Genomic DNA, 12,078 nt, shown 5'->3' with positions numbered 1-12,078 from the left:
AAATTATTACACACAAATGGAAGTAGGGTGACCTATTGGAGGCTCCTAACTTACTTCCAATGAAAGGCCTTTTTGTTACAAAATTTGAAAGCAAAACAAACTGCCAATTACAAAATTACAAAAAAAAAGTCCTCAATTGTGGTGGCGATTCTCTCTTTAGTGTTTCACTCAATTTGGAGTGCTTCTTAGTCCAATAGCTCTTAAGGTGGTTGGCCCCTTGCTTCTTTACTCAAATTTTTCAAGATATGGCACCAATACTCCTTACCAATTCCCTATATGGCAACTCACAAGCAAGGAAACAAAGAGACAAGCAATAACCAAAGACAAAAAAAAAAGAAATGAAAGCTAAACCAATAGAGTTTTAACAAGACAAATTTCCAAGGATTATTCAACAATTAAAGCAATGAAAAGCACAAAAAAAGCAAGCTAGGACTCAAAGAGAAACCTAGAATGGCTCTAGAGTAGAGTAGAAAAACTAAAAAAAAAAGACTCAAGAAACCTCTAGTTTTGGCACTTGTTTTCACAATAATTTTCAATTGAAATTTCAGAACTAGGATTGGTATAAAATAGGCACCAATTATAGAGCAAATTTTGAGCCAAAACAACAAACACACTTTCCTTTCACTTTTTTTTTCTTGGACACTGATTTTTCTGTCAACTTGTGCGATTTTTCTTATTTTTTTCCTTTAATCCAAATCGCTTGGTTCTTTTTTTTATAATTTTGGTTCAGATGTCTAGAAAATTCAGTAAAACTTTCAGCTCAAAAAACGTAGTGACCAATTCCCAGTAATTTATACAAGTTCGTATGTTCAAGCTGCCAGCACCAGCGATTTCAACCTAGAAATCAAGAGTAATGTTTATGTTGCTTAAGACTTGGATAGTTACAATTTGTGTTTGCTTATGCTCAATTATCTTGAATAACACAATTCAAGAGAGCTTAAGACTTATGAAGAACAAGACAATGGAGGATATACAAGGAGAATAAGATGAAGAACAAGGAATTAAAGAGAATTCACCGAACAAAAAGATAGAGGAAGCAAAAGAACATCACCTAGATGAAGATGCTCTTGATACCACATGATGTAAGCTCCATTTGAGCATGTAGGCCTAGGATCTTCTTCATCAATGGATTCCTTTGCTTCTTGGAAGATAAATGGAAGTGGAATGGAGAAGGAAGAGAGAGAGGAGATGCCACTTCAAGGAGAAGATGAGTCTAGAAGAAGCTCACCACTATAGGAGACCATGGATAAGAGCTTGGAGGAAGAAGGAGATGAATGAAGGGAGAGGGAGAGAAGAGCACGAAATTTTGTGCTCTAAAAGAGCTCTGAAATCTGAAGTTAATATTCAAATGATTAAAGTTTAAAAAAATTCACACACATGACCTCTATTTATAGCCTAAGTGTCACACAAAATTGGAGGGAAATTTGAATTTCAATTCAAATTTCACTTGAATTTGAAATTGAATTTGTGGAACCAAACTTTGGAGCCAAAATTTCACTAATTATGATTAGTGAATTTTAGTTATGGTTCAGCCCACTAATCCAAGATCAATTCCAAGATTCTCCACTAAGTGTGCTTAGGTGTCATGAGGCATGTAAAGTATGAAAGACATGCACAAAGTGTGACTACATGATGTAAGCTCCATTGGAGCTTGTAGGCCTAGGATCTTCTTCATCAATGGATTCCTTTGCTTCTTGGAAGATAAATGGTAGCGGATTAGGCTTCTAGCAATTCAATCAAATTTATTTCCAACCACACAAATCAAATATTCACTTAGTGCATGTGAAATTACAAAACTACCCCTAATACAAAAACTAGTCTAGGTGCCCTAAAATACAAGGGCTGAAAAATCCTATATTTCTAGGGTACCCTACCTACAATATGGAGCCCTAAATACAAGGATCAAATATAATGACATCCTAGTCTAATATGTACAAAGAGAATTGGACCCAAACTTGGCCCATGGGCTCAGAAATCTACCCTGAGGTTCATGAGAACCCTAGGGTCTTCTTCAGCAGCTCTAGCCCAATCCTCTTGGAGCCTCTTGCTCATGGCTCTAGTGACTGGTCCCTTCCTAGGGAGGATTGCATCACTTTCCTCCCTTGGACCGAGGCAAACCTAGAACAAAATCCTTGAAATGTCAATCCAAGGATGTTCAGGAACTAGTAATAGAGTATACAGCCCATGTGGCATAACCTTGGATTTAGCTTTTTTGCAAACAAGACATTTATCACAAAACTTATGCACATCATGCTTCATGTGAGGCCAATAGAAATTCTCATGCAAGGTGACATATGTCTTTTGTACCCCAAAGTGCCCCATTAAGCCCCCTTCATGTGCCTCTCTAATAAGCAAGTCCATAACTGAACCCTTAGGCACACAAAGTCTTTTGTCTCTTAACAAATACCCATCATGCCTAAAATACCCATCAGATGCAGTATGAGAACATGTTTGATATATATCAGAAAATTTAGCATCATGGTCATACAATTCCTTAATGCACTTAAAACCAAGAACTTAGTTTCAAGGGTAGACAATAATGTATACCTACGGGAGAGTGCATCAGCGACCACATTATTCTTACCTTTCTTGTGCCTGATCACATAGGAGAATTATTCAAGATATTCCACCCACTTGGCACCTCTTGTTCAACTTTCCTTGTCCTTTCAAGTATTTCAAAGACTCATGATCAGTCTGAATAAAAAATTCCTTGGGCAAGAGATAATGCTACCAAGTCTGCAAAGCTCGAATTAAAGCATACAATTCCTTATCATATGTAGAATAGTTAAGAGCAGCCCATTCAGTTTCTCACTAAAATATGCAATGGGATGCCCCTCTTGCATCAACATAGCCCCTATGCCTACCCCAGATGAATCACATTCAAGCTCAAAGGATTTAGCACAATTAGGCAAAGAAGGAACAAGAGCATTAGTTAACTTTTCTTTCAAAGCAATAAAATCCTTCTCTTGTTGATCCCCCCATTAAAAAACAACATTTTCTTAACAATTTCATTTAGAGGTGTAGCCAAAGTGCTAAAATCTCTAACAAACCTCTTATAGAAACTTGCTAGGCCATGAAAACTCCTTACCTCATATTTTTGGGGGTTGGCCAATCTTGAATGGCTTTCACCTTCTCTAGATCAACCTGCACTCCTTGTGAGCTAACAATAAATCCAAGAAAAACAACATGGCCCATACAAAACACACATTTTTCCACGTAAGCATACAATTTCTCACACCTAAGTGCTTCCAAAACACACCTTAAATGCACAACATGGTCATCATAAGATTTGCTATAAATAAGAATATCAGCAAACTATCCTATAAATTTCCTCAACACAGGATTCATTAATCTCATGAAGGTACTAGGAGCATTATTTAACCCGAAGGGCATAATCAGCCATTCATACAACTCATATTTAGTTTTAAAGGTTGTTTTCCACTCATTTCCTTCTCTAATTCCAATTTGATGATATCCACTTTTCAAGTTAATTTTAGAGAAGACATAAGCATCATACAATTCATCCAACAAGTCATCTAACCTAGGAATGAGATGTCTATACTTTACCGTTATGTTATTGATGGCTCTACAATCTGTGCACATCCTCCAAGTTCCATCATTCTTAGGGACTAGAATGACTGGAACTGCACATGGACTCAAGCTTTCTTTAACCCACCCCTTCTGTATCAAGTCTCCAACTTGCTTTTGAATCTCCTTGGTTTCTTAGGAATTGCTCCGATAGGCTGGCCTATTAGGCAATGAAGGTCTTGGAATAAGATCAATTTGATGCTCAATGCCCCTAATAGGGGGTAGACCTTGAGGCACTTCTTTGGGCAAGTCATCTTCAAAATCTTGCAACAAAGAAGAAACCTCTTTTTGGAAGAGAGTTAGTAGGACATGGGCCCTTTGAATTACACTCTTTACTCAAAAGTAATAGTATTGGATTTCTCATTTGCATAACCCTTTTCACTTCTTCTTTTTTATAAATAGATTTGATTCTTTTCTCTCTTTCTTTTTTCCACCCTCTTTTTCCTTTTTCTTTTCACTTTGTTTTTCTTTTTTCTTTTCTCTCTCTTTTTCTTTTTTTCTCATTTTTAATTGATCCTCACTAACTTCTCTTGGAGCCAATGGTACAAGAGTAGTTTTGCGATCTTTATGCACAAAGTGAACTTATTGGTGAAACCATCATACATGAATCTCCTATCATACTGCCAAGGCCTCCCAAGAAGCAAATGACAAGCCTCCATAGGCACCACATCATACAAAACAAAATCTTCATATTTTCCTATGGAGAAGCCCACTTCAACTTGCCTATTCATAGTTATCTCATCATCTTCACTAAGCCATTGAAGTTTGTACGATCGCGGGTGTGGCTTAGTCTCCAAATTCATTTTTGAAACCAACCTTGCACTAGCCACATTAGCGCAACTACCACTATCTATGATCAAAGAGCATAACTTCCCTTGGATGAGGCACTTTGCATGAAAAATATTTTTTATTTGACCATCATCCAATTCAACTGCTTGACTATCCAAGATCCTTCTAATCATGAACAAATCAACTTCTGACTCTCTTTCCTCTTCATACTCCTCTTCATCACTGGATGGGGCAGATTCTGAAGAAGATTCACTTATTATTTCTCCATCCTCCTTAAGTAACATAATCTTCTTAGTTGGACATTGAGAAGCTATGTGACCTCTTCCCAAACACTTGAAGCACTTAATCTTACTACTCCTTGCTTTCTTAAGTGCCTCATCAGACTTAGTTTGAGTTTTTTGAGCTGAAACATTCGGATTGCTTGTTGATGACCCTCCCTCCTTATTTCTGTCCTTCCAACCAGGATAGTGAAAATTAGAAGAACTCCTCCTCATGGCACTCTTCAATTGTTGTTCCACCTAAGAAGCTTGATGTACTAAGTCTTCCAACTCCACATAATTTTTCAACTCCACAACATCCCTTATATCACTATGTAGCCCATGTAGGAAACGAGCCATAGTAGCCTCTCAATCCTACATAACATTAGACCTAATCATGGAAACCTCCATCTCCTTGTACTACTCATCAACACTTCTACTACCTTGTGTGAGTCTTTGTATCTTGTTATCAAGGTCTCTTTGATAATGAGAAGGAACAAATCTGATGCAATCCTACCCCCCAAGCGTATTGGATAGAAGACTCCAAGAAGATTGGGCTAGAGCTGCTAAAGAAGACCTTAGGATTCTCATGAACCTCAGGGTAGATTTTTGAGCCCATGGGTCAAGGTTGGATCCACTCTTCTTTGTATATATTAGAATAGGTTTCTTTTCTTCTTTTGGGCCTTGTATTTTGGCCATTCTAGTAGTATATGGTTTTAGCCTTGTATTTCAGGGCATTTGGAGTAGTCTTTGTAGTAGGCACTTTTTTTTGTATTTTCATGTATTTTGTCTTGGTGGTGAGCATAGATATTATAGGGGGTGTGTAGCTAAGCTCTAGCTTCTCATCTCAAGGAGGTGAGCTTAGCTATTAGAAAGGTGTGTGTAGCTAAGCTCTGGCTTCTTTAGGAATCTTCTCAAGGAGGTGAGCTTAGTTATTAGAGGGGTGTGTGTAGCTAAGCTCTAGCTTCTCAAGGAAGTTTTCTCAAAGAAGCTTCTCAAGGAAGTTTTCTCAACAAAGCTTCTCAAGGAAGCTACCTAGTCTATAAATAGAAGCATGTGTAACACTTGTTGTAACTTTGATGAATGAAAGTCTTATAAGACACACTTCAAAGTTCCACTTCTCTCCTTCTTTTATTCCTTCAATTTTGTGCTCCCCCCTTCTCTCTTTCTTTTCCTCCATTAAAGCATCCTCTTCAAGCTTCTTATCCAAGGCACATTCTTGGTGGTGAAGCTCCTTCTTCCATGGCTTATACACCACTAATACATATGTTTTTGTTCTTTTTACAGGTGTTAAGGAAAAAAGCCCAGCGTTTCAAGAACCTCGGGAGGGACCTCATTGAAGCTCAAAGATCCAGCCTGATGCAATCCTACCCCGCAAGGGCATTGGATAGAAAACTCCAAGTAGATTGGGCCAGAGATGCAAGAGAAGGCCCTAGGGTTCTTATGAGCCTTAGGGTAGATTTCGGGCCCATGGGCTAAGTACGAGCCCACTTATCATTGTAAATATTAGATTAAGGTTTCATTATTTTTGGGCCTTGTATTTAGGGCTCCATAATGTAGGTAGGGTACCCTAGAAATATAGGATTTTTCAGCCCTTGTATTTTAGGGCACCTAGACTAGTTTTTGTATTAGGGGTAGTTTTGTAATTTTACATGCACTAAGTGGATATTTGATGTGTGTGGTTGGAAATAAATTTAATTGAATTGGTAGAAGCCCAATCCAATTAAATTTTAGAGGGGGAGGTGAGCATTTGCTTACTACACCCCATTGCCACATCATATAGTCACACTTTGTGCATGTCCTTCATGCTTTTCATGCCTCATGACACCTAAGCACACTTAGTGGAGAATCTTGGAATTGATCTTGGATTAGTGGGCTGAACCATAACTAAAATTCACTAATCATAATTAGTGAAATTTTGGCTCCAAAGTTTGGCTCCACAAATTCAATTTCAAATTCAAGTGAAATTTGAATTTCCCTCCAATTTTGTGTGACACTTAGGCTATAAATAGAGGTCATGTGTGTGCATTTTTTTCAACTTTGATGATTTGAATATTAAACTTCAGATTTCAAAGCTCATTTAGAGCACAAAATTTCGTGCTCTTCTCTCCCTCTCCCTTCATTCATCTCCTTCTTCCTCCAAGCTCTTATCCATGGCCTCCTATGGTGGTGAGCTTCTTCTAGACTCATCTTCTCCTTGAAGTGGCGTCTCCTCTCTCTTTCCCTTTCTCCATTCTGCTGCCATTCATCTTCCAAGAAGCAAAGGAATCCATTGATGAAGAAGATCCTAGGCCTACAAGCTCCAATGGAGCTTGCATCATAGCCTCCATAGAAGCTCCACAAGAAAGCTTCCATCAAGTGGTAATCAGAGCACAAGAGCTTCAAGTAGGTGCTCCTTAAACCTCCATTAATTTTTTGTTTTACCTTATCTTCCATTGTTGTTTCTTCATTTTTCTCCATGTATCTCCTCACATGTCTTGTGCTAAATGTTTTTAACATTATTCTTTAGAGTTTCCACTGATTAAACTTGCTATAGAAGCTAGATTTGATTTTCTATGGTTCAAATTTCTTGTTCTTGTTCTTGAACCATGAATTATGTTGAGTTTAGGTTCCTTTGAGTTTTGTCTTGTTATTTTTTGTGGCTGAAACCTAAACCATAAAATTCTTAAAAAATCATTAAAGTAGAAGAAAACCTCAAAAATATAGTGACTTGTTCACCTATTGTAGTTTTGTCATAGAAGTCATGTCTAGTCATGAAACTTGTCACATAAGATTTCTTATGTTGTGCTGAATTTTATTTTTCTTGTTTCTTTGTCTAACTCATTTGTTCATGAGTGTATGAAATTATTTTAGCCTATTATTTGATTTGAGTCAAATCTTTGCATGTTAATTAGTCCTTAACATGTTCATGCAAAATTCTTAGAGAGTCTTTGATTGTGATCCTTTTCTTGAACTTTTAGGTTTCCTTATGATTGTGTCTATTGTGAATTTGAGTTTTGGTGAATGAATTGCTGGCTAAAATTTTGATTCTAAGTGAATATTGCACTCCTAAAACTGTGGTAAACAAGCCTAGTGAGTTCAAGGTTGAATGTAAGCCCAAGGCAATCAATATTCCATGCTAAAAAAAAATTTGAAGTCTGAAATCGCTGGTGCTGGCAGCTTGGACATACAAACTTGTAAAAATTACTGAGAATTGGTTACTTCTAATTTTGAGCTGCAATTTTTAATGAAGTTTCTAGACATCTGGAATAAAGTTATAGAAAAAGAACCAAGTGATTTCGATAAAAGGAAAAAATAATAAAAATCACACAAGTTGGAAGAAAAATCAGTATCCAGGAAAAAAAAGTGAAAGGGAAGTGTGCTTGTTGTTTTGGCTCAAAATTTATTCCATAATTGGTGCCTATTTTATACCAATATTAGTTCCTAAATTTCAATTTAAAATTAGTTTGAAAACAAGTGCCAAATCTAGAGGTTTGTTGAGTCTTTTTTTTCAGTTTTTTTACTCTACTCTAGAGCCATTCTAAGTTTCTCTTTGAGTCCTAGCTTGCTTCTATGTCCTTTTCATTGCTTTAATTGTTGAATAATCCTTGAAAAATTGTCTTGTTAAAACTCCATTGGTTTAGCTTTCATTTCATTTTTTTTGTCTTTGGTTATTGCTTGTCTCTTTGTTTCCTTGTTTGTGAGTTGCCATATAGGGGAATTGGAAAGGAGGATTTGTGCCATCCCTTGAAGAATTTGGGTCAAGAAGCAAGGGGCCAACCACCTTAAGAGTTATTGGACTAAGAAGCACTCCAAATTGAGTGAATCACCAAAGAGAGAAAAACCACCAAAATTGAGGAACTTTTTGCAATTTTGTAATTGACAATTTACTTACTTTCAAATTTTGTAACAAAAAAGCCTTTCATTGGAAGTAAGTTGGGAGCCTCCAATAGGTCACCCTACTTCCATTTGTGTGTAATAATTTTAGGCAATTTTCCCTCAGGATTGTGAGTGTTTTGTTGTGAACCTTAAATGTGGTCATCCAAACACTCTTAGGATCCGCCTAGTTTGCATTTCTTGCACTTTAATTTCTTGCTTACTTTCATAGTTTATTTCCTTCACCTTCCATTGTCAAACCGCCAAGATAGTTTACTTTTTACCAATTAGTTTTTACCTTATCTTTCACACCTCTTTAAGTGATTATTTTGGCTAGTTTCAACCATAGTTTCTTTTACCTTTTGTTTTCAAACCCCCAACAAGAAAGAATCACAACTTAGGAACCAACATGAGTCATCATTCAATTAGTGTTAATGGTGAGGGTACTAGTCATAAGGACCCTCTATCTAGAATCTTAGATGATTTGAGTTCCCTCAAGTTATGGAAAGAAAAACAGGAGAGAAAAGAAAAAGGAAAAAAAGGAGTGGAAGGAATAAATCAAGATGAAAGAAAGAAAATAAGAGAGGAAGAAAGAAGAAAAATAATGAAAGAAATGAAAAGAGAAAAAAATGCCTCCTATAGTAGTCATAGCACTTGCAAGAGCCTAAGTGAAGAACTTCGTGACTATTATGAAGGAAGGCATAGGGCACATCTTAGACCTCACTCCCATTGGAGAGAAAAGGAAAGAAAGCCTCAAGTGGCTAACATTAACCTCCCATACTTCCATGGGAAGGACAATGTAGAGGCTAACTTAGATTGGGAAATAAGGGTAGAGCAACAACTTAAAAGGAAGTCTACTTCAAAATCTTATGGCTCTTACTCTTATCCAAAGAAAGAACAAGGTCAAGGCATCTTAGGGGTGACACCTTCTAAGCCCAAAGATGATAAGGGGAAGATGATCGAGGCCGTACCCGAATCAAATAAACATGAAAATGCAGTAACTAAGAAGTGATCCTTGGTCATTTCCCAACGAGCAATGATAAACCAATTGTTCATAATATACTTGCAGTAACAGTAACGATTGGGGGGGGTTTGTTTGTTTTGTGATTTAAGGAGCAGAACAAGTAAACTGGAATACGAAACTAATAATATTAAAAATGGGTTGTTTCCTCTGATTCAGAAGCCATTCTCTTATCCTGGGTTATGGAGAATTCGTCCCTAACAGTAACCACTTAATCCAACCCTATTTCAATTTACTAAGCAAAAATCAACCTAGGGTTGTCAATACGTGATTAGGCACCACATACACCAGTTAGCCCTTCGTCCATTAAGCATGAACGCAAGTTAGGCTCAGAGGCAATTAATCGAACACGAAGCATGCACTGATTAATGTTCACGAATTTGGGTTAACTGGTGAAGGGAAAACTGCCAGGGAACCACATTATAAACGAAACCTCAAAGAGAGTTGGGCTTCTTCCTCAGAAGGAAACAACACCAGAATAATTAGCCTTCCATAGATTCAAACAGAAAACGTAAATGAAACAAGCAGAAACGTAAATAAACAGAAACATAAATGAGACAGAAACTTAAATGTCTTAAATGTCTTAAATGTCTCTGAGCCTTCCATAGATTCTTCCCCTTAAGGCTAGTATGCAAGAGAAGACTAGCTCCATAAAGTGTTTTAAATGTCTTGGAAGAGGGCACATTACTTCTCAATGTCCCACCAAGAAAACCATGATTTATAGTAGCCAAGATGAGGCTACTACTTCACCTTCTTCTAGTGAAAGTGAAGAAGCAAAAGGGGAAGAATCTAGTGAAGAAATCTACCCCCAAGAAGAAGGACAACCTTTAATGGTTAAGGAGGAATATAAGGAAGTAAGTGTCTCCTCCAAGAGGTTAGCTAAGAAGGAAAGTCATTTTGAAATAAAGACAAATATTAAATAAACTTCCCCTCTTAGACAACCTCTACATAATCTCCTTTGTAAAAAGACACTTGTTAGCATTGCCACACCTCTTGGGCTTGAGGTTATTCCTCAAGTAAAGGAGTTGTTGGATAAGGGTTTGGTTCGTAAGAGCTTAAATCCTTGTGCTTTGTTGGTGCCCAAAATAGGTATTATTAGGCACCAAATCCCTAAAATAAGTAATATGATGAATGTGTTGAGTGTTGCAACCCTCTTTTGTAAAACCAGTCATGCACCTAACATCTTCATGATTCATGTACATAGGGACTCATTAGGTAGGTTGTTGGATCAAGTGGCCTCAGAATAATTAAGAATGGGGGGTTGAATTAATTATTCACGAACCTTTACTAATTAAAATTTAATCCTTCTTAGGCTTTTACTATGTTGTTAAAAAAGTAAAGAACAAAAATATAAACTTAACCAAAAGTAAAAGTGGTAATTAAAGTGCACAACGAAAATTAAAAGAGTAGGGAAGAAGAAGATAAACACACAAGAGTTTTATACTGGTTCGACAACAACCCGTGCCTACATCCAGTCCCCAAGCGACCTGCGGTCCTTGAGATTTCTTTTCAACCTTGTAAATTACTTTACAAGCAAAGATCCACAAGGAATGTACCCTCCCTTGTTCTCTTTGAACAACCTAGTGGATGTACCCTCCACTAGAACTGATCCACAAGAGATGTACCCTCCACTAGAACTGATCCACAAGAGATGTACCCTCTCTTGTTCTCAGTTCCAATAATCCAAGTAGATGTACCCTCTACTTGTACTACAAAGGATGTACTCTCCAATGCGTTAAGACAAAGTTCTCAGGCGGTTAGTCCTTTGAAACTTTGTGAATGGGGAAACAAAAGAATTCTCAGGCGGTGAGTCCTTTGAAATCTTTTGTTTATGGGAAAGGGAAGAATCAAAAGAATTCTCATACTATGTCGTTTTGAATTCTTTGACAAGGGAGAAGGGAGACACAAAAGAATTTAGGCGGTTAGTCCTTTGTTCTTTTGGAAAAGGGAGAAGAGAGACACAAAAAGAATTCAGGTGGTTAGTCCTTGGCGAATTCTTTTTGGCAAAGGGAGAAGGGAATGAAAAAGATGAATAGCATAGTTTTGTTTTCAAGGTTTGGAAAACCAGAAAACTTTGGAAAGCTTTTGGCAAAGGAAGAAGAAGAAGAAGTTCAAAGAGATTCAAAGGTTTTAAAGGATTGTAGTGATTGTTTGTAAAGGTTGTAAGTAAGTCACTTAAAAAGCAAGTCAAGGTCTTTCTTTTATAGACTCTTCATGTCTGGTCAAGAGAACCATTAGAAGAGTTATAACCTTTAGAAAAACTTAAAAACCATTGGAAAAGTTATAACTTTTAGAAAAACTTGAAAACCATTGGAAGAGTTACATCTTTTGATTTTTGTCCAGAACTTATCACTGGTAATCGATTATCAAATCATTGTAATCGATTACACAAAGCATTTTTGTGAAAGGATGTGGCTCTTCATAATTGAATTTGAATTTCAACATTCAAACACACTGGTAATCGATTACCAAATCATTGTAATCGATTACACTATTTTGAAATCAATTGGAACATTGTAAATTCAGTTGAAAGCTTTTTGAAAACAATCTTTTCTACTGGTAATCGAT

At 36.9% G+C, this 12,078-nt stretch overlaps 1 protein-coding gene across 1 annotated transcript; it reads right to left on the bottom strand.

Annotated features, from left to right (window-relative positions):
* Positions 1-3,679: 3,679 nt before the first annotated feature.
* On the bottom strand, positions 3,680-4,883 carry LOC121173229 (uncharacterized). The gene has a single exon (XM_041007670.1). It carries the CDS (start codon positions 4,869-4,871, stop codon positions 4,095-4,097), a length of 777 nt encoding a protein of 258 aa, XP_040863604.1. The 5' UTR covers positions 4,872-4,883; the 3' UTR covers positions 3,680-4,094.
* Positions 4,884-12,078: the final 7,195 nt, after the last annotated feature.

Source organism: Glycine max, chromosome 2 (genome assembly GCF_000004515.6).
Source record: "Glycine max cultivar Williams 82 chromosome 2, Glycine_max_v4.0, whole genome shotgun sequence".
In the NCBI taxonomy this organism is placed as follows: Eukaryota; Viridiplantae; Streptophyta; class Magnoliopsida; order Fabales; family Fabaceae; genus Glycine; species Glycine max.
This window is presented reverse-complemented; position numbering and strand designations above follow the sequence as displayed.